Source organism: Oryctolagus cuniculus, chromosome 3, assembly GCF_051225735.1.
Source record: "Oryctolagus cuniculus isolate XC-2025 breed Fujian yellow rabbit chromosome 3, ASM5122573v1, whole genome shotgun sequence".
NCBI lineage: Eukaryota > Metazoa > Chordata > Mammalia > Lagomorpha > Leporidae > Oryctolagus > Oryctolagus cuniculus.
Window position 1 is genome coordinate 166,244,415 of NC_142869.1, and position 21,544 is coordinate 166,265,958.

The 21,544-nt window shown below is 52.1% G+C and overlaps 1 protein-coding gene across 1 annotated transcript in view; it reads left to right on the forward strand.

The window, feature by feature from the left end:
- Positions 1-21,544, forward strand: part of CPA4 (carboxypeptidase A4) — a 23,244-nt gene continuing 1,700 nt past the window's right edge. The window contains exons 1-10 of the mRNA XM_002712079.6: positions 1-85; positions 5,845-5,926; positions 6,805-6,939; positions 7,937-8,035; positions 11,437-11,538; positions 12,746-12,853; positions 13,531-13,641; positions 14,687-14,777; positions 17,234-17,433; positions 18,297-18,381. Coding sequence (XP_002712125.4) covers positions 18-85; positions 5,845-5,926; positions 6,805-6,939; positions 7,937-8,035; positions 11,437-11,538; positions 12,746-12,853; positions 13,531-13,641; positions 14,687-14,777; positions 17,234-17,433; positions 18,297-18,381 — 1,081 coding nt within the window. The 5' untranslated portion in view covers positions 1-17. The remainder of the gene's footprint in view (positions 86-5,844; positions 5,927-6,804; positions 6,940-7,936; positions 8,036-11,436; positions 11,539-12,745; positions 12,854-13,530; positions 13,642-14,686; positions 14,778-17,233; positions 17,434-18,296; positions 18,382-21,544) is intronic.

The window sequence follows — 21,544 nt, forward strand, 5'->3', positions numbered from 1 at the left end:
GACCGACACCTTGGGACATGAGGTGGCTCCTGCTCGTCGCGACCCTCATCGGGTCCAGCATCTGTGGCCGAGAGAAATTTTTGGGGTAAGTTCCTTTGGACTTATTAATTGGTTGTTTCAGAAATGTGGGAGCCAGTGGAAATGAGGGCAGATGATGCCTCGGGTAGTAGGGCCTAGGGAGAAGAAGCCTTGGGTTTTCGACCTGGCTTTGCCTCCGTGTCGTCCTGGACAAGTCGCTTCCACTCTGAGCCCTGCTTTCATCTGTGAGATCTGGACAAGGTGGTCCCCCTTGCCTCCTCCCCACCTCCCCGATCTCCTGTCAGTTCTTCTTCCTGATTCTTATTTGTCAGTGTCGGGTATCTCTGACGCCCTTAGTCCTGTATTTGTTATTGTTGCTGCTCTTTGCCATGTTCAAGGGGAAGACCTGGGTGATGGGCTTCCTGGCTTCACTTGGTTTTCTGGGACGTGAAGATTTAGTAGGTCCTGCCCAACTACAGTCACAAGAACTGACATGAGGGGACGCAAGCCGGGCCACCTGTGCACACGGAATGCTCCGAGGTTTGCAAGAGAGACGGTGCGCAGGTCGCGGAGACGAACGCATGGCATGGCAGGGTGTGCTGCGGGCAGACTGAATGCTGACTGCTCAGCACTGCCTAACACGGTGCCATTTGCAAGGTGCTTCAACTTGTGGTTCACGCAACAACTCTGCCTGGCAGGGCTGTTCTTTTCCTCCGCGTAAACATGAAAAAACTCAGCCTTAAAAAGGCTAAGGAACCCGCCCAAGGCTACTTAGCTGGTAAGCAGGGGACCAGGAACTCTGAATGCAAACCCTGTTCTCCTGCTGCAACCCAAGTTCACCTCCACATAGAAGCCTCTATCTCCCGGGTCTGTGCCTGTCTGTTAGCCTCCAGTATACCACCTGGCTAAAGGGACTTGGGGTTGTTTATTGAGGTAATTACTTAGATGAGATTGAGTAATTTTCATGGGGACGACTTCTGTTCACACCTGTCTCTCTCCTGCTAAACAGCTCGGAGGGGTGAGGCGTAGCCCGTGGCCAGGGAGGGACAATTTTTCGCTGGCAGCTCAGCAGTAGGTGCGTCATAACTACACCTGCCGCTGCGTGGGCCGGAGCACGGAGCTGTCAGCTCCCGCCGCAGCTTCTCACGCAGCTCCACAACCTCTGTTTCTCAGGATTCCTGCCCGTCGTACGAGGTTGCGGCCACCTGGGCTGGGCCTTCGAGTTGACCGCAGAGGTTTTGAACAGAAAGAGCTGAGGGCCTGAGTGGATGATTTCACCCAGTGGCGTCATCCTTACCCCGCATCTCTTCTCACTCCACAGTCGTGGACCTAGCAAACGTGGTGGCATCCTCCCTGGGGCCAGGGACGTTTCAGTGAGCAGTCGGGGCGAGGGGAAGCACCCGCTGAGCACTCAGGTGGGCAGGCGGCCAGGACGCAGGATGACCGAGTGCAGGAGGATGTGCCCTCTCGCCTGTCTCCCTTCATCCCCTCTGTCTCACGGACCTCCCCGGTCCTTCTTGCTCTGCTGGTGTCTTTTGGCCTGACCTTTAGGCTTTTTTTTTTTTATTTATTTATTTTTTTTATTTTTGACAGGCAGAGTGGACAGTGAGAGAGAGAGACAGAGAGAGAAAGGTAACCTTTAGGCTTTTTAAGGATGGGACGGTGGCCAGGATGTCTGGAGGTGCTGGGCAGGCAGAGAACAGGAAGTAGTGGCAGAACCGGCTGTGGCATCTGCAGCAGCTGGCAGGTGTCGGAGCGCCCTGGGCAACCGCCTCTTCCTTAAGCGTCGCTGCTCGTAGTGGCTGCCGAGCCTGGCTGGAGATGCAGAGGAGGAGACACAGAGGAGGGGTCCCCAGTCACCTGCCTGCGTGGGAAAGGCAAAGGACAGAAGCTCAGTCCAGGGGCAGCTGTTGCTTGTCCAGAACTTGGCACAAGGCAAGGACGATTTCCAAACAGAGACACAGGCTGCCCTGCCCTTCGTACACCAGCCCCTCGCAACCGCTCTGCTTTCAGATCTCGGCGTGCTTCACGCCTAAGAACGTCAGACCGTGCTTGCTCTGGTTGGGGAAAGCCTCACGGCGGACGGGAGTGGGTCCTGAGAGAGACCGCCAGGCATATCAGGGAGGGGACTGGGGCTGCAGGCGCAGGGATCGGCCCGTGGGAAGTCAAACAGGAGTGAACGTGCATGGTGAACTTGGGGCTTCAGGGGCACTGGAGCCAGGCGGAGGTGGGAGTGAGAGGAGGGGAGACAGAGACGGACAGGCAACGTTCCGCAGCAGCCCTTCCGTCCGGCCCCCTGCACTCTAGGGGTGTTGCCTTAAGCCTGGAGCTTGGCGAGGAGAGCGTGAGTGAGTTGTGGATTTACTCTTCTTCAGGGCCTCTGAGAGGCACTGTGTCCCTGCCGTGGCCTTGCCCAGGAGTAGGCAAGTTCTGCTTCTGCAAAACCAGAGTGCGTGTGCTGGATGAATGTGTGACGTGGTCTCCACGCTTGTCCTTACGTCCCCGGTTGTTTCCCCTGCTCCTCCCCCCACCCCTCTGTAATTGCTTATGCCTAATGTTGCCGCTGGAGGCGTCCACACACAGGATCTTTCTAGATTGCCCACTTCACTTTTTTTTTCTTTTTTTTTTTAATTATCTGCTTATTTGATGGTGAGGCAGGGAGATGGAGAAAGAGAGAGATAGCAAGATACAGAGTTCCCGTCCATTGGTTTACTCCCCCAGGGCCTTCAACCATCAAAGCTGGGCTGGCCCAAATCTGAGAACTGGGAATTCTACCCATGTGGGTGGATGGAAGGGATCCAAGTACTTCAGCCACCACCTGCTGCCTCCCAGGAAATGTATTCGCAAGACGCTACAACTGGGAGCAGGGCCAGGACTCAGGCCCAGGCATTCTGGTGTGGGATGTTGTGGGTATCTTAACAGCTACCCCAAACACCTACTCCACAGGATGCCCATATGGAAAATATATTTACTTAATTTATTTGAGGGGGGGGCAAAAAAGATTTCCAATATGTTGGTTCATGCCCTCAAATGCCTGCGATTCCCAGGGCTGGGCCAAGCCAAAGCCAGGAGCCTGGAACTCAAGCTAGGTCTGTGTGGGTGGCAGGAACACAAGTACTTGAGCCAATATCCGCTACCCACAAGGGTGCACATTAGCAGGCAGCTGGGATTGGAAGTGGAGCTGGGAGTCCAACCCAGGCACTTTAACCACTGCGCCAAATGCCTGCCCCAGAAAGCCTGTTTAAAGCACCCCTTTGGGGCCAGTGCTGTGGCGTAGAAGGTTAAGCCTCTGCCTGCAATGCTGGCATCCCATGTGGACGCTGGTTCACGCTCTGGGTGCTCCACTTCCAATCCAGCTCCCTGCTAATGCTCCTGGGAAAGCAGTGGAGATGGCTCAATTGTGTGGGCCCCTGCGCCCATTTGGGAGACCCAGAAGAAGCTCCTGGCTCCTGGCTTTGGCCTGGCCCAGCCCCAGCGGATGGAAGCTTGCGCTCTCCCTTCTCTCTGTATCTGCCTTTCAAATAAATAAGCCTTAAACAAAAATAAATACAGCAGCTCTTTCTCTGGTATCTCGGAAGCAGGTTGTGACAGAACATGGGTTTGGCAGGCTGGTCCTTGTTCTCAATCAGGAATAAGGCTTTCCCTTCTGTGTTTTTTTTTTTTTTTTTTTTTTTTTTTTAGATTTATTTATTTATTTGAAAGGCAGAGTTAGAGAGAGGAAAAGGCACAGAGAGAGAGAGTCTTCCATCTGCTGGTTCACACCCCCCATGGCTACAACTGGTTCACTCCAGACGGCTGGAGCTGCACTGATCTGAAGCCAGGATCCAGGAGCTTCTTTGGGGTCTCCCACGTGGGTGCAGGGGCCCAAGGACTTAGACCATCTTCTACTGCCTTCCCAGGCCGTAGCAGAGAGCTGGATTGGAACCAGCGCCCATGTGGGATGCCGGTGCTGCAGACCAGGGCTTTAACCTGCTGCGCCACAGAGCCGGCCCCGCCCCTTCTGTTTCAAATCCTCCCTTTGGCAAGGCTGCTTGCCCATGCCTGGGGAAAGTGGTTTGACTCCCACCTGCCCAGGGCTGCAATCCCACTTTTTTTTTTTTTTTTAAAGATTTATTTATGTATTTGAAAGTCAGACAGCGGGAGAGGCACAGAAAGAGAGAGAGAGGTGTCTTCCATCTGCTGGTTCACTCCCCAGATGGCTGCAATGGCCAGGGATGGACGAGGCTGCCCTGTCTCTTGGGCATCTCATGAGGGCTCCCTTGGCCACACATCAACACGGCAATGGCACCGCGGTGGGAGTGTGTGCAAGAGGGAGCGGTCACAGTTTGACGAGAAGCCGGATGGTGAGAAGGACTCAGACTTGTTCTTTTATGAGCACCTGCTCCTGTGGGAACTAACTCGGGCCCCCTGAAAACTGTGTTCATCCCCGCCAAGAACCCAAGGGCCTGCGTGCTTGAATGCTCCACCACTGCCCAACACTGCCCTCCAGGGACTCAGCTTCCAACTCAGGGACCCTTGGGGAGCCCTCTCAGGCCCTATCCCAACCCCCAGCCAGCCAGGCGTGTTCACCTGGGCTTTCAGCCACTCTGCTGGAGGCAGTTAGCTGCCCACCCCTCAGCCCTGGTGGGGGCTGGGCTGGTAGGCGAGGGCAAGCCTGGCAGGGGAACAACTCTAAAGTGGATCTTGCCTTCTTAGGGGCTGGCCTAGGCCCTCCTGGAGAGTCCCCAGAACCTTCCCGAAGCAAGTGAAGTCCTGAGGGTCTGTCTGGATGGAACTGGTTTCTTTCTAATGAGGCGCTGCCCCGTGAGCCCACAGCCCCCCTGCAGCAGCGCGCCCCGCATTCACTCGTGTCAAAAGATGACGCATGTGACAGTGTCGAGTGCGGATGCAGTTGGGCCGTCACTTAGCAACGGGCTAATGGCTCCCCTGGCTGCCCGAGCGGGCTAGGAGCACAAAGGCAGCTTTTCAGGCCCGGCCTTCTCCCACCCACACACGGGACTCGGGGGGCCTCTCCCCCTGCCGCTGCTGCGGAAGTGAAATAAAGTATATGAGACAAGGGCAGGACAAGCAACAGAGGAGGCCGCCCCGGCGGGCAGGGTGCCTTCTCAGGGCCCTGTGTGGAGGAGCCATGCCCAGGGTCGGCCCCTAGCACCCGGGGCCACTCGCTGTTGCTGGCTGCAGTGTGCACTGGTGTAGGATTCTGGGGCTGGCAGCCAGGCAGCGAGCCCCCGGCCTCTCCCGAAATAGGAGGAAGGCAGCCAACCTTCCCCGGGACGGAGCCTCTGCCAGGGTTTCAGGCCTCACCCTTGACAGTGAAGAAGTGCTTCTTTATGTCTCCAGTTAGCTTTGCGTGTAACTCAGGAACATTCCTTTCTGTAAAATATATATGTTTTTCATTATAAAGTAATATGACTACATTACAAAAAACAGATACAAGGAAAAAAAATCAGTCATCCATAATCCCACGACCCGAACTTGAGCGCTGTCAGCATTCGCTATATTTCCGTTGTCTGTTTCTCTTCCAATGCATCTGCTTTTTCCATACTTGTGATCATGGCATGCATACAATTTTGGATCCTGCTCTTTCACTTACTATTTTCCTTAAAGTTATACCATAAGCACTTTTTCATATTTGCCACGTAGTCTTATTTTTAATGGCTATACATTATAACCAAAGACGCGACCATTTCCTCTCGTTCGGCCTCGTTCTGTCTGGAATTGTAGGCTTGGGGTTTTATTTGCCAGCTGAAAGCTCACCATTATCTTTTGTGTGTGTGTGTGTGTGTGTGTGCGCGTGCACGCGCATATTTTTTTTTTCTTCTCCAGGGACCAAGTTTTTAGGATTAATGTCAGAAATGGAGACGAGATCAGCAAATTGAGTTGGCTGGTGAATTCGGACAACTTTAAGGTACGTGGTGTTTCGTGGTTGTCCCACGTATCTTCTGCCATTGGTGGGAGAAGACCCTCGCACTAAAGGGATTTTTATTTTTTATTCGAAAGCTCTTTTATGTCCAAAGGTTCTTCAAAGAGCTCACGAAAAAAGGAACATTATGAAAAACCACACATGAGTTGAAAAAGTTTTTTTTTGCACCAACATAAGCTTATCTTTTTATCTATTTATTTTTTTCTTAAAGATTTATCTTACTTGTTTGAAAGGCAGAGCGATATAGAGAGGGAGAGACAGAGAGAGAGGTCTTCCATCTGCTCGTTCACTTTCCAAATGGCTGCAGGGGCCGGGGCTGGGCCATGCCGGAGCCAAGAGCTCCAAACAGATCTCCCACCTGCGTGGTAGGGCCAAGGGCTTGGGCCACTTTCTGCTGCCTTCCCGGGAGTATTAGCAGGAGGCTACATGGGAAGTGGAGCAGCCGGCACTTGAACTGGTGTTCTGTTACGGGATGCTGACGTCGCAAGTGGCAGCCCCTAAACTTGTCCTTTCAAGTCCCCTCGGATGATCCTGTACTAGTCAACGTGCCACAGACACAGCTGAGAATGGACAGGATTGATGGGCAGAAGAGGCACTGTGGTTGACAGCAGTGCCGTCCTGGGAGGCGCGGCCTGAGCAGCTGGCTCTGTCCTTCCAGCTGCTACTGGACTGTCTCTTCTTGGCTGCTGCTTGCCGGACAGGCCTGGCCAGATGCAATTGTGAAATGGACAAAGTTTGTCCTTGGGTGGAACCTGGCCCCTCGGGTATCACCCTGGCTTTTGGCGGTAGTTCTCGAAGAATGAGTTCATTGTGCCTTTTACCTGAACTGCCCTTTAACCTGGTTTTATTTCTGTTGCCTTCAGCTCAATGTCTGGAAATCTCCCTCCACCTTTGGTCGGCCGGTAGATGTCCTGGTCCCATCTGTCAGCGTGCAGTCAGTCAAGTCCTTCCTGGCATCCCAGGGCTTGGAGTACTCAGTGACAATTGAAGACCTACAGGTGGGTAGCCCATGGCTCCTCACTGGTCTTGCATAGGCCCAGGCTGCCGGTTGAGAATGGACCTATTTCACAGAAGAAAAGACTGAGGCAAACAGAAGAAGAGTAGGAACAATGTGTTGTGGAAGAAAGGGCACCCCTAGTTTAGGGAGCTTCACAGATCCGGATCCAAACCCCCGACTCGGCTAACTCCTAGCACTGTGTCTTCAGATAAGCTGTTACCGTCTTGAGTCCCCATTTCGCCAGCAGTGACATGGTGAGAACTAAGAGTCCTCCTTCGTGGGATTTATGGAGAAGACGCAGTGATTAAACGCATACAGGATGTCTAACAGTGCCTGGTACATCCTAGATGTGCCATTAAGGGAAAACTGCCTCTCGCTTGCTTTTTTTGGAAGCCAGGAGGCAAGAGCAGAGTGGGGGTGGGCTTTGGAGAGCCGTCTACGAAGCCCCCTTTGAGGAAGGGAGGAGGAGTGTGGCCAGCAGCCCCCGGCCGGGGGGACTTCCCCGTGCAGTAGGGACTGCCCTCTCCTCCACCGAGGTGGGTTGTGGACTAATTGGTGATTTGGCCCGGGAGTCTCCTGATGGCGTGAGCAGCTGTGAGCGTATTAATCATCCTCCCGTGTCACAGACATCTGCCAGGAACCTTCAAAGTATGAGTGGTTATGAGGATTTCTTTGTTTCAGAGTGGTTTCCCGAGCTGTGTGTTTCAGGGGCCCTGCGTACCAGATGCAGGCGGATTCTGCAGGGCTCCTACCGTAGAATAACCAAATAGCACGTATGTTGGGTTTTAAATGGAGGGATGTAAATCGGGCATCCAGGAGTAAAATTTTACAGATACACGAAGGAAACCTGACCCCCTTGTAAACCTTGGCATTTGTGCCACTTGACATGCTGAGGGCACGGCCATTTTGGCCGGACCACGTACCAAGCTGTAGCAGGAGGCCCGGAGCCTACATCTGCAGTGGGTCACTGGACGACACTGCTGTGCGTGTGTTTTTAGGCCCTGTTAGACAACGAAGATGAAGAGATGCAACAGAACGAAGGGCAGGAACGGAGCGGCAGTGACTTCAACTATGGCGCGTATCATTCTCTGGAAGCCGTAAGTGTCCAAGGGCAGGTTTGGCATCTCGCTCCTCTGCGCCCTGACCGTGCGGCCCCTCTCCTTACTCGCAGGGGGTATTGGTCTCCAGCGTGGGATCGCTCCACTGAGGGACTAACATGTGCAAGTGTCAGTTCCTTTCTCATTCTTGCATTAACTGCCACCAGCACCTAAGAGCGCAGTAAAACCCGAACTAGCCATTTTCTCCCACACGCCTCCTTCTTTTCTTAGGCAAAGCCCTTCAGGAAAACCGTGAAATAATCGTAACCATTTCCAGTCCTTGTAATTCAACCTTCTCCCACCCCACCACGATCCCTCACCCAGAATAAAATGTACTTATTCCAGGCAAGTAGACAAGTGGTTATTTCCAAGGTTAACCAAATATTTCCACTCATTGATCATGACTACTTATAATGTATATTTGTTCCCTAATGCATTTTGGTGCTGTGTTCAGTTAGAAACCACTTTATAGAGATGACTGACTTTCAAGGGAAGCCAAACCTATAAATGAAAAAGTTGGAGCAGAAATAATTACACACGATGCTGGAACCTGAGAAATCCCAGGGGACTGCACAGAGCCCGGTGCGTTTCTCTTACGCCCTCCGGGATCCTCTGTGTTCGTCTGCAAACTCGCCACTGGTTCACGAATAAAGGACCAGGCTCCGTCGGTATGCTCCCTCCGACACCTGAGGACAAGCTGTTCTGGGCGTGCAGACACCGTGTTCCTGGCATGCTTTTCCCAGGACATAGACTTTGAGCTGCTTTCTTCTGCATGAGGGATTATTTCAAAGGTTGACCGGCTCTTTCCACTGCTTTCCCATGCTTGTCAGTAGCTTTGTTTATTGTGTACACTTCCAACCACGCTGCCCCCTGATCCCGCTTGAGACCAGGGACATACATCTGCAAAACAGCTGGATAAAGTTAGGAGTTCAGGCTCAGGCCATGGACGAAAGCAGAGCTCGGGGCCCACACAGGGATCAAAACCGTGACGCTAGCCTCATTAACGTGGGGCCCTCCCCAGCTGATCTAAGCGGTTGCAAATGTCACCCGTGACTCCAGAGGGGCCCGGCTCTGCCTTGCTGGCTGCTGCAGCTTCGCCTTCTCACCCACTCACCTTGGTTTCCCTGGGACTGGGTGTCCTCCGGGATCCGGTTCACGGCTCTCTCTTGCTCGCAGGAGGCCTCTGGCTGGGCACCAGCGTGCCATCTCCCTCTTAGGTCTCTAGTGGGAATTTCATGCATGTCCCTGCCAAGGTTTCTGGTTCTAGATTCTTTGTGCGTGTCCCTCTTGATTTCTCTAGATCCGTTGTGGTTGGCAGCGTGCGTCTGGGTGCCGCATCGGGACACAGCTTGGTGTTCTGACTTTTCCTGGACGACTTTTTCCTCTCATGGCTCAGGACAGCCACCCTGCTGCTCCTTCACCCTCCAGGGCCAGCGGGTAGAATTGCCAAGCCCTTTATGAGGCCAGAACTGCCAATTCCCAGCTCCTCGCCTTGCACTGGTCCTGTGCCTTGTACTCTTCTCTCTGGTTTGCTTCCGCCCTGAAAGGCCCAGTGCAGCTCCATGGCTTGGTTTCCTGCACTCCACCTGCTGCTAGCTCCCTCTTCGCTCTGCCACCTACACTTAGCCCTCCTTTAGCAGTTAGGCTTGGCTGGGAACCATTTGTGTCGTGTGCTATTTGCTTGCCTGTGTGTTTTGGGGTGAGGTTTCCTGTTTCTGCTCAGTGTGGAGTATCCACTGCAAGTCTGATAAACTCTTTAAGCTTGACTTTATTCTCTACCAATTTCACATTTTCCTCTTCTGTATAATACCTTCTTCCCATCTTAAGGACAGAATTTTGAAATCTGAGCAACAAATATGGGTAAACTCTATTTAAATAATTTTTTTTCTTTTCTTCCCTTTTTCTCCCCCAAAAGCAAATGGGTGTATTTTTAGCCATTTTTCTAGTTCTTTGCTTATTTTCACAAGCCTTTAAAGAAATCATTTCCAAAGTCGTGTGCCTATACCCCAGGGTGTAAGCAAGAGGGCCCACCAGGAGGGAAGAAACTACTACGCCTTCTATTTATTTCTCTGTATTTATACTTATTACTAATGCAACCATTTTCATAATATACATAATACATTTGTGTGGTAGCATATTAGTATGCATCTGAGGGTATCTCAAAATGTTTGTGGAAAAAAATGGAATTAAAAGTTAAACTTATTTTGGCATACAGATTTTGAAATCCATGCAAAGAAAAGTGTTTTCAAAAAGGTCATTGGTAATGCAGACTATTTAAAAGCTGTACATAGATTTTTTTTTTTTATTTGACAAATAGAGTTAGTGAGAGAGAGAGAGAGACAGAGAGAAAGGTCTTCCTTCTGTTGGTTTACCCCCCAAATGTGATCCGAAGCCAGGAGCCAGGCGCTTCCTCCTGGTCTTCCATGCGGGTGCAGGGCCCAAGCACTTGGGCCATCCTCCACTGCACTCCGGGGCCACAGCAGAGAGCTGGACTGGAAGAGGAGCAACTGGGACTAGAACCTGGCGCCCATATGGGATGTGGCACCGCAGGCGGAGGATTAACCAAGTGAGCCATGGTGCTGGCCCTGTACATAGATTTTAAAATTTCAAAAGCAATTTACTAAATTAAAAATAAACTTTATAAAATTAAAAAGGTAAATCTCTTTAACTCCATTTTCCATGAACTTTTTGAAGCTCTTCTATTTATGGTCCATGCTATAATTATGATCTTATTTTTTTGGTCTGGTGTAGAAAGTAGTCACAACATTTTGAAAAGTCTTGCCACAGACAGCCTGGGCAGGTGGGCACGTGGCACTGCAGTTGGGACGCCCGGGGCCCACGTCAGAGTGCCTGGGTTCAAGCCCAGCTTCCTGCTGATGCAGACCCCGAGAGGCAGCAGGTGCCACTCAAGTGCTTGGGCCCCTGCCTCTCTCACTGGAGACCTGGACTGAGTCCCCAGCTCCCAGCTTCAGCCTGGTCCAGCTCTGGCTGTTGGGGGCATCTGGGGAGTGAGCAAGTGAATGGAGCTCTCTGTTTCTTTCTCTGCCTTTTACATAAATAAACCAACTTAAAGTAAAAAAGAGCCTTGGATAAGCGGAGATATTGCAAAGGCCCACATGGTTAACACAGTATCTTGTTAAGACAGGGTCTGTGCAAGTCTCCCCACTACAGTTTCGTGAAGTATAATTTGGTGGACACATGAAATATGTCATACCCTAGCACACTTAGGAAAGGACTGTCCAGGCAGTTCCTTGTGATAAGCACTCCAGGCTAATAACACATGGTCAACCCTAAGGTTGAGAGCCTGGAAGAAATCTTTGAGATCAACAAAATAAACAGACATCCATCCAGACCTGGACACATTTTCCAAAGGTCCCTGGGTTCCCTTTTGTACGCTTCAGATTTACCACGAGATGGACAGCATTGCCACGGATTTTCCTGACCTGGCAAGCAGGGTGAAGATTGGATGTTCGTTTGAGAAGCGGCCCATGTACGTCCTGAAGGTGAGGCCCCCGTGCTTGTCAGGGTCCTGATGAGACACGCGCCACAGGGTGCTTGCGCCCAGGATTCCACCCTTAGAATGCTGGAGGGGTAGCGGTTTAGACCCCTTACACTCCAGGAGGCTCCCCTGGGGTAGAGTTGGTCTGGCAGAATCCCTTCCTTTCGTCTAACATGAGGGGAGTTGGAAGGAGCACATCCCATTCAAGTTTTGACTGAGAGACAGAGTCAGAGGGCGGGCAGGCAGTACCCCAGAAAGTTCTCAGAGGAGCCAGAGTCCTGCCTTCTTCCAACTTCTGCAAACAGCAGGTTGGGCAGTGACAGGTGTCTACGTTCCATTCTGCTTTTAGGAGTGCTCACTGGAGAAGCAACCAAAGGAGCTGACGTTAGGATTGATGTAGTCCTGAGCCCAGCCTCAGATCACTGGCTGCTCAAAGCCCAATTTTTGGATATTTCAAACAGATTCAGATCTCTATTGGCAAAAGAGGTAGAAAACTATGACAATGACAGAGATAAGCCAGCTGATGAACAAAAAGGAATTTAGCCATGGAATAACGATGGTGCTGAGAATTTGTCAAACCTTTAGCTTCACATAAGCCCCAAAGAACCTAGGTTTATAGTGGTGGGCAAATGCCCAGCAGGAGGGGGGGCTGGCAGTGAGCTGCTTGCTCGGAAATAATTCTATTTAGTCTATTTGCCCACATGATGGAGACTCTGGCTTCATTAGCACCAAGCCCGGACCCAAGGGGCCCCAAAGGCAGGAGCCGGAATTCATTACTGCCACTTACAAAGAGTTATAGTGGACCCCCCTCCCCCGCCATTTAAAACCAGGTTCACTTATTGCAGCAGCTAGAACAGCCTGGCCTGCGTACCCCTGCATCTCTCTCTCTCTCTGTTGGGATACCACTTGAGGTCTTTCAAGAGACATAATATTCTCTCTAATCACACGGGCATTCTAATCCACAATCACAATTATTTCTCCTTCCCATTTCCTCTGAACGCCGGAGAGGCTGAGGCCCGGCAGCTGAACCCGCAGCCAACCAATTAAGCTCCCTGGTCACGGATAAGCCTGAGAAATAGACGGGGCCCTCAGGAACATTTGGTCTCTGCATTATCTTAAATGAATTAAATGAATGGGAGCGAGCTGGGGAGAGGGGAGGTGAGGCAGAGCAGGCCGGCGGGTCACTTTCTGGCCTCTCTCTGCTTCTGCAGTTCAGCGCTGGAAGAGGAGGCCAGCGGCGGCCGGCCATGTGGCTGAATGCAGGCATCCATTCCCGCGAGTGGGTCTCCCAGGCCACGGCCATCTGGACGGCGAGGAAGGTCATGTCACCTGGTATTAGCCAAGGATTCGGGTGGGCCCGGGGGCCCTCGGCAGGTCCCATGTGGCTGAGACCCCAGGGGGAGGCGGGAAGGGGCTCTGCACAGGCTGGGCCTTTTCAGACTGGAGAAGCAAAAGGCCAAAGCCCCTTGATTGGCCTGCTGAGGTTAAGTGACAAGGTGTGTTCATGGCGGGGAGCAAGGTCCTGAGGCAGAGGTGGGCCTGACTTGCAATCTGCAGCCAACTCCCATGAGCCTTGCCCGTGGCTCTTGCCACACCTCACAGGCCTTTGGGGACTTCCTGCTGGCTCAGATCCTTCTAGAAAGTCTGTCTGAAGCCAGCACTAGGAGAGGAAGGGTGGTGCATGTGAAAGATACACCTTCCCTACCCCTTTGTTGGGGGCTCCCATTCCTACTGTCTGTGATGTGGCTCCGCCCTCTTGGGAGGAACGAATGAGGTGGGTACCCCAGGGCTCCCTGAGGCTGCTACTATCGTGCAACTGTGCTCCCCAGGGTTGGATGAGTGAGCTGAGCCTCGTGGGCCCCAGGGTGGTGTCGCAGGGTGGGTGCTATTCTTCAGACATCCACTCTAGCCAGATGCCTGCGTGTCAGGAAGACGCGGCTTAGAGGGAGCCACCCAGCTTGCACGGCCTGCCTGACAAGCCCCTGTCTCTGCTTAGATTGCCTCCGACTACCAGAAGGATCCAGCCCTCACCTCCATCTTGGAGAAAATGGATATTTTCTTGTTGCCTGTGGCCAATCCCGATGGATATGTGTACACACAGACTCATGTGAGTAACCCGGTAGGTTGGGCTTGAGCGAAGACTTCCTTGGACTTCCTTGCCTTGCACTAGCTGTCTGACCTTTAAGAGAATTTCTACCCCACCATGTGTTATGAAATCCCCTGGGAGCGTGCTTTCTAGTCATTCTCAGCACTGGGTCTCACCGGGGAGTATCTGTTCTTAGAGAGACTTGCGTAAGGAACTCCCTGTTAGGATCTTGAACAACCACCAACACCTTACCAATCTCCTTTTCATCTTTCTCCCTCCCACACATTTTTTCCTGACATAATGTTAAAGCAAATCCCAGACATCATGTTATTTTACCCAGAGCTACCTTGGTATGCATCTCTAGATGATAGTTTAAAAAAAAAGAACCCAAAAAAAGCACTATATCACTATTCCTTTAAAGGATTACTAGAAGTTCTTTAACCTCATCAGACACCCCCAGTTGTCTTAAAAATGTCTCTTAAGAGTCAGTTTGTTCAAGTTATGATCCGACTAGGCCCACATACTGCACACTCACCTGATTACTCTGTTGAACACCACCACTCCCTCTGCACCTTTTTGCAATATCATTCTTTTGTTGGAGGAACCAAGTAATTTCCTGTACAAGGGTTGCACATTCTGAACTTGGCTGATGATTTCTTTGTTGCACCATTGAATTTGTTCCCTTTTCCCCGTATTTCCTATTCACTGGTGGTCAGAGCCAGGGCTTGATTGCATTCAGGTGATTTTTATGTGAGACTAAAATGCTTGGAGATGCTATGCACTTGGGTTGCACCAGTGAGGCACCTGGTGTCCATCTGTCCTACCTCCCCCAAAGCCAGCCATGCCCCAGTGGGTTCAGGTGCTGTCAGCCTGGTCCTCGCATATGAAGTTCTCATCCGGGTGTCTGCGGGGGTCCCTCCCTGAGAGCCAGAGGGGCTCACCCTCCGCTCTGGGGAGACTGCTCTGCTGGTGAGGACAGAGCTGCACCCACTGTGCTCTCCACCACGTTAGCCTCCCAGAGCAACCCCTCAGCCCTCTGTGGCCTGACCTGCCATGTCTTTTACAGAACCGGATGTGGAGGAAGACACGGTCCTTCAATCCTGGAAGCCCCTGCGTTGGCACTGATCCAAACAGGAACTGGAATGCAAGCTTTGCGGGTAGGCGGCGGAGACGGTTTTCAGATCCTGCTGCTACTGATGAGTGCGGCCCACCTGTGCCCTGAGCTGGCGCTCAGGGAGCCAGCTGCACCCCGGTTCTATTGCTGGACCACTGAGGGAGGGGGCCGTCCCGCAGGACTCCATGCCTCGGGGCTTTGTGTTTCAGTTCTGTTGTGATAACTACAGTTTTATTTATTTTCACTTTATTTGAAAGGCAGACACACAAGTTGAGGGACAGATAGATGACAGATAGATTAATCTTCCACCTGCTGGTTCACTCCCCAAATGCCCACAACAGTCAGGGCTATGCCAGGCTGAAGCCAGGAGCCTGGAACTCCTCCTGGGGTCTGCCACATGTGTGGTAGGGACCCAAATGCTGGAGCCATCACCTGCTGCTTCCCAGTACACCCGTTAGCAGGAAGCCAGAATGAAAAGTGGAGGAGCCAGGTATTTGAGCAGTCTGATATGGGATGCAGATTCTTAACTGCTGTGCCCAATGTCTGTCTCTGTTGCAGTCTTGAAAGGGAATATGCTTCAGGAATTCCTGTCCTCCTGAGAGCCATGGGACACAGCATCTTTCCACTGTGGTTACAATCTACACGAGTGTTTTTAAAACCAGATGTGGTCACCTTGTCCTTGTCCTTGTCCTCGTCGTAGTGTTACCTGGACATGTTGTGGACAGATAGGAGGGTCACTAGTGGCAGCTCAAAAGAGGGCCATCAGCTCTGCTCCCCTAATAGGCATGATGGTGTGGTGAACAGTATGCCTTGAGATGTGTCAGTGTGGACCTTGGCAGCCCACTGTCATGGACAGAGAATGGGTTCTGGGTTCCAGCTATTTGAATGTCAACCCCTATAGATGTGTCAGTTGTGTGCAAGGATTTCCCCGTATATATTTTTATTCTTAGCCAGTGAATGAACTTCATCATCTGAGATGAGGCAGCTGATGGTCAATGTCAAGAGTCTGTGACAAGGCCGGCGCCGTGGCTCAATAGGCTAATCCTCCACCTTGCGGCGCCGGCACACCGGGTTCTAGTCCCGGTTGGGGCGCCGGATTCTGTCCCGGTTGCCCCTCTTCCAGGCCAGCTCTCTGCTATGGCCAGGGAGTGCAGTGGAGGACGGCCCAGGTGCTTGGGCCCTGCACCCCATGGGAGACCAGGAAAAGCACCTGGCTCCTGGCTCCTGCCAGGATCAGCGCGGTGCGCCGGCTGCAGCGGCGGCCATTGGAGGGTGAACCAACGGCAAAGGAAGACCTTTCTCTCTCTGTCTCTCTCTCTCACTGTCCACTCTGCCTGTCAAAAAAAAAAAAAAGAGTCTGTGACAGCCGGCGCCACGGCTTACTAGGCTAATCCTCCGCCTTGTGGCGCCGGCACACCGGGTTCTAGTCCCAGTCGGGGTGTCAGGTTCTGTCCCGGTTGACCCTCTTCCAGGCCAGCTCTTTGCTGTGGCCAGGGAGTGCAGTGGAGGATGGCCCAAGTGCTTGGGCCCTGTACCCCATGGGAGACCAGGAGAAGCACCTGGCTCCTGGCTTCAGATCAGCACAGTGCGCTAGCTGCAGCGCGCCAGCCATGGCAGCCATTGGAGGGTGAACCAACGGCAAAGGAAGACCTTTCTCTCTGTCTGTCTCTCTCACTGTCCACTCTGCCTGTCAAAAAAAAAAAAAAAAAAAGAGTCTGTGACTGATTAGACTTAGGGCCCCAACTCACCTTCCAATCCCAAATCCAGGCTCTCGTCCTACGCTGCAGCAGTATCAATGTCTTGTTTTGAGCGTACAGCCTTCACTTACATAGAGATACCACAAAAAATGAATGACTGTGGGAAAGGAGCTGATAGAAATGTGGGAACCGAGGCCATCAAAGTCAAGGCAGAAATTCCCACAGCTTAGGTGGTTTCTCTCACACACCCCACCCTGAAACCTCGGGGAGATATCTTGCGAAGTAACTCAGAAAGTAGTATTTCTAAATACCTGCCAAATAACCAAGAGATTTTAGCCACAACAATATATTATTTTTGGCAGCAGCTGGCCATTAAAATCTGAACCTAGAGAATAAGTTGACATCAGAATAAATGGAGTCGTTTTCATTATTTATTGGTATTCATATTAATTACCTAGAACACTTATTAATTACAACTCATTCTTAAGTATGATATTAATTATTTATGACAACTTCTGTTGGTATAATATGAGGTCAACTCCATCCATTTTTTTTTTAACTCTATCCATTTCAAGAATACCTCACAAGTCTCCTCCATGCTGGTGGCAAATCCAGCCCCTGATCACCAGTCCCCTTTGTCCCTTCCTGCAGTCCCCACACAGAGCCTGGACCAGGTCTCAGGGGCATCCAGCAGTGGCCTGCCTGTGGCCAGTGCCTCCAGTTCCTCCTATGGGGTGTGTGTCCTGCATTTCTGTTTTCTTGGCTTATGGGTTAATGCTTCTCCATGCACTGTCTCCCCCAGGACAGGGAACCAGTGCCAACCCTTGCTCCGAAGTGTATCATGGCCCCCATGCCAATTCAGAAGTGGAGGTGAAATCGGTGGTAGATTTCATTCAAAATCACGGGAATTTCAAATGCTTCATCGACCTGCATAGCTACTCTCAGCTGCTAATGTATCCATATGGGTATACTGTCAAGAAGGCCCGGGATGCAGACGAGCTGGTGAGTGATGGTGCCTCTATCCATCCCTAGGCTGCTGCCCAGGGCTTGTTCTGCAGCATTAGAGCGACAGCTGGGGAGCCCGGGCGTGCTTCCTTGGGGGTTCACTCTTCTCTCCTTGCCCCTTGGGATGCACCATCAGCCCCACCAGGGACAGGAAGAAGACCGTGCCCTTATTTCTGCCTTTGCTTTCTCCTGGTTTTCCTGATTGAAGCACATTACAGACCGGCTGCTTGCACCTGGCGCTGGGGTGGACAGGGGTAGGTGCTCCTCAGGCCGGTCAAGGCAGACTGGAAAGAGGGTGGAGGCCACAGTGTAGGGGTGCTGTGTGATGTCCAGAGACTCACCCCAGCAGGTGCATCTGGGGTGACTGCTGCCTGAGAGGGCCCATTATCTCCCCCCCGCCGCCCCGAGGCCCTGTCTGTACCTCTACGCCAGCAGACAGCTCTTCCAGGGCCTTCTCTTGGACATCCTTGGCCTTCCCTCCCTCAGGGCGGACAAAGGTGCCTTTGCTGCATTCCTAAGGGGCCGGTGAGCTGCCCACAGACCACTGGAGAACTTGACTCCCTCTCCTGCAACTTGAGGACATAACGCGTGCACTTGCAGAATGCTTGTCCGTCTTCTTCCTCTTCTCTCTTTCCATCCTTCCCCAAACTGGGGATGTGGCAGGAAGCAGACCTGGGTGACACACGCCGTGTGCCTCAGGTCGGAGTCAGGCTTCAGCTCTGCTTAGGTGGAAATGGAGACACCGGAAGGGAGACTCAGGGGATGGACCAAGAATCTTTGGAATCATCACAGTGCAGGACCAGTGGGGAATGTCTGGCTTCAAGACCCATTCTTTCTCTCTCCACCAACTCCTTTCGCAGGACGAGGTGGCGCAGCGTGCGGCCAAAGCTCTGGCTTCCGTGTCGGGCACTGAATACCAAGTGGGTCCCACCTGCACCACTGTCTGTGAGTACTCTCTGTGTGTATTCGTCACTCGGTGCTTTGAGAGGAACCTTGAGATGCAGAGCAGCAGGGAAGACTTCCTACATTGCAGTCTGCTTGTTTCTGTGACTGGCAATGGGATGACTTCACGTGCAGCCCACGTGATAACAGCCGTTGTGGGCAGCTGTGTCCACCAGCGTCATTAGCACTCTCGTGCGAGTCATCCTGTGTGCATGACAGGTTAAGTCCCAATAGCGGCTGGACTCTGCATTCTCTCTTACGCTATAGACTTAGACATAGTGTATTAGAGATTCATCCGGCTCGTTCTCCTGGTTTCAAAGGAGACTCACTGTGGGACCGGCAGACGGAGGTGGTCGTGGTGGGGGGTGAGGAGGGCCCGTCACTTTCCAGGAGACTGAGCAAGTGCTGGAGTGTGGCCACCGGGAGCTGGTTCAGGGTTCCCAATAATACGGGGGCTGGGGCCAAAGGAAACACAATCAAGTCCCCAGAACTAAACCTGGTCTGGAGGTTCACGACCCACCACTTCGTTTTGAGGGAGAAACCTGTGTGTGTTTCCCAGTGATCTGTTACATCTGCACAATCCCTCCATTCCTGCTGCGATCCTCCATTCCTTTATGCTGTGAGCCTTTGCTTCTATTGGGGAAAAAGTGTCCCATTTCCAGGCCACTGGCTGCAGGTGGGAAATGGAGGTAAAAACATGGAGGGCAGAGCTGTGGTCCCGTAGAAGGCAGGGCTGTCCTTGTCCCCCTCGTGCTTCCCCGGTCAGCAGTGTCGTGCAGGGTTCCCGCTCAGAGCCCCTGAACTCTCACTGATCAACCTCTTTCCTCTGCAGTCCTGCGTCTCACCTCCATCCTAGCTCACTCCTTAATCACTCAGGAAGATGCTCCAGACCAGGCTCCAGCCTCCTCTGAGCTCAGCCGCAGACAGCAGTTAGGGGACTTGGCATTTGTGTTGCTAATCGCAGCGGAGAGTCATTAACTATTCCTGGTTTATTGTTATTAGTGTTGTTAAATGGGGACTCCTGGGGAGCACAACAGGAGATTTAGCCCTCCTCTGTGTAATTAGCCAGAACTGAGTCAGGGCCCAAGGAGAATGAAAGGAGCCTTCTGAGGAGGTCCTCTCCCTCTCGGAAGATCTTGGCGGGTCACCAGGGTGCCGGCTTACAGGAAAACACCAGTGTTAGTAGTGGTCTCGTCCTGCGACATCACACACATGGTGTCCACACCGTGCTACTCATTAGATTTGCCCAGCGGATTCTGGACAGCCTTCCCGAGGGTCATCCAAGAGACGTGAAATTGCTTACCTCTTTCCAGAGCCCATCTTCTGTGTCCTTTCTAGGCCTGTCTGCTCGCCCCAAGAGCCATCGATTCTTGTCTGATGGCATCCTATCTAAACTCCCGGATTATGGCAAGCGCTACGTAAAGAGCTGACGTTGGTTCCCTCAAGTGTTGGACTTCTCCTTAGCTTAACTCTTTTAGATGAAAATCACTTTAAAATTGATTTCACACTTTCCTGCTGTCTTAATCAGAGTGTATGGAAGGAATCTAAGCCCCTTCCGTTGTGACCTCACGGTTTTCCGACATCCTGATGGTCTGCTGTGCCGTACCGGACTGTCCCTCTGCTCAGCAGCCCAGCCTGTTTGGGTTAATCCTCCTGTCCCCTTTGCAGTGCCTTTACCCCCTCCCTCCTGTCAGAGGTGGCTTGTAACTGCCTATAGCCCAGCTGCCTCTAGCAACCTTCTCACCTCCTCCTCAATGATCCTGCTGTACGAAGGGTTTGCAAACTAAGACTTTGCAAAAGGTCTTTGAGTGCATCTGACTCATCAATCATGAGTACGAAGGGTGTTCACGACAGCATTATTTACAGTCATAAAAGACTGGTAAGCACTGAAATGTCTACCAGGACGGCGCTGGATAAATACACGTAGTGCCTTCATGCAGTGAAACACGATGCAGCCCTTAAATGAATGCACTGGATTTATTTGTGCTAATAATCTTCGCTTTTAAAAAGGAAGCTGGAGTTAGGAGTAGGAGCTGGAGCTGGGACCTGAACCCACAAACTGCAAAGCAGGATGCAGGCTTCCTAACCAACCACCGGGTCAAACTTCACCCCCAGCTCCGCCATTTTCCATGTGACTTTGCTCAGTTAAATTAGCCATTCTGAGCCTGGATGTCCTCATCCGTCAAACACGGACAATAATCCCTACCTTATTGAGTTTTTAAAGATTATGAGATCATAAATGCAACATTTCTAGTGTAGTTACTGGCTCATGGCAGATGCTGAAGGAATAGCTGCCATTGATAGCATTCCTATATCATTCAGTATCATCCATACTTTGCACGCTCAGCCGTATCTACCCTAGTGGAGCTGGATCTGGAAGTAACAGAAAACAGGTCTCTTGTCTTTCTGAAGCCTTTTGGCAAAGGGAGGCCCCAAGGATTGTGTTTCCTTTTCTCTGTGTATCTGTTATCGCTTGCTATGTTAAAAGAAATTCCAAAACTTAGCAGCTTAAAACAATAAACATTAATTTTCTTGCGCTGTTCCTTAGTTCAGGAACCCGAGAGTGGCTTGGCTGCTGGCTCTGGCTCAGGAGCTTGTGTGAGGGCCCAGTCAGATGTCCTTCAGGGCCCATTCACTAAAGGCTCCACTGGACTGGAGGGTCTGCTCCCAGGCCATGTCACTCGGGGCCTGGCTAGTCAGAGCTGACCATTGATGGGATGTCTCGGGTCTTCACCCTTGCGCCTCTGGAGAGGGCTGTTTGAGTGCCCATGGCTTCCATCCAGAGCGAGTGCCCCAAGAGAGAGAAGGCAGAAATGACAGTGTCTCCTGTGACTTAGCTCTGAGGGTCATATGGTTTAGTTTCTGCACTATCCTGTTAGTAACAGAGGTGGGGCCAGCCCTGTTCCACACAGGACAGGACTCGACAAGGAGGCAGCCTCTGGAACACCAGGGTCACTGGGGCGATCTTGGAGGCTGCCTCTCACACTCTGTCCCTGTAAGAACTGACTAGAGGCCGGCGCCGCGGCTCACTAGGCTAATCCTCCACCTTGCGGCGCCGGCACACCGGGTTCTAGTCCCGGTCGGGGCACGCGCTGGCCGCGGCGGCCATTGGAGGGTGAACCAACGGTACAGGAAGACCTTTCTCTCTGTCTCTCTCTCTCACTGT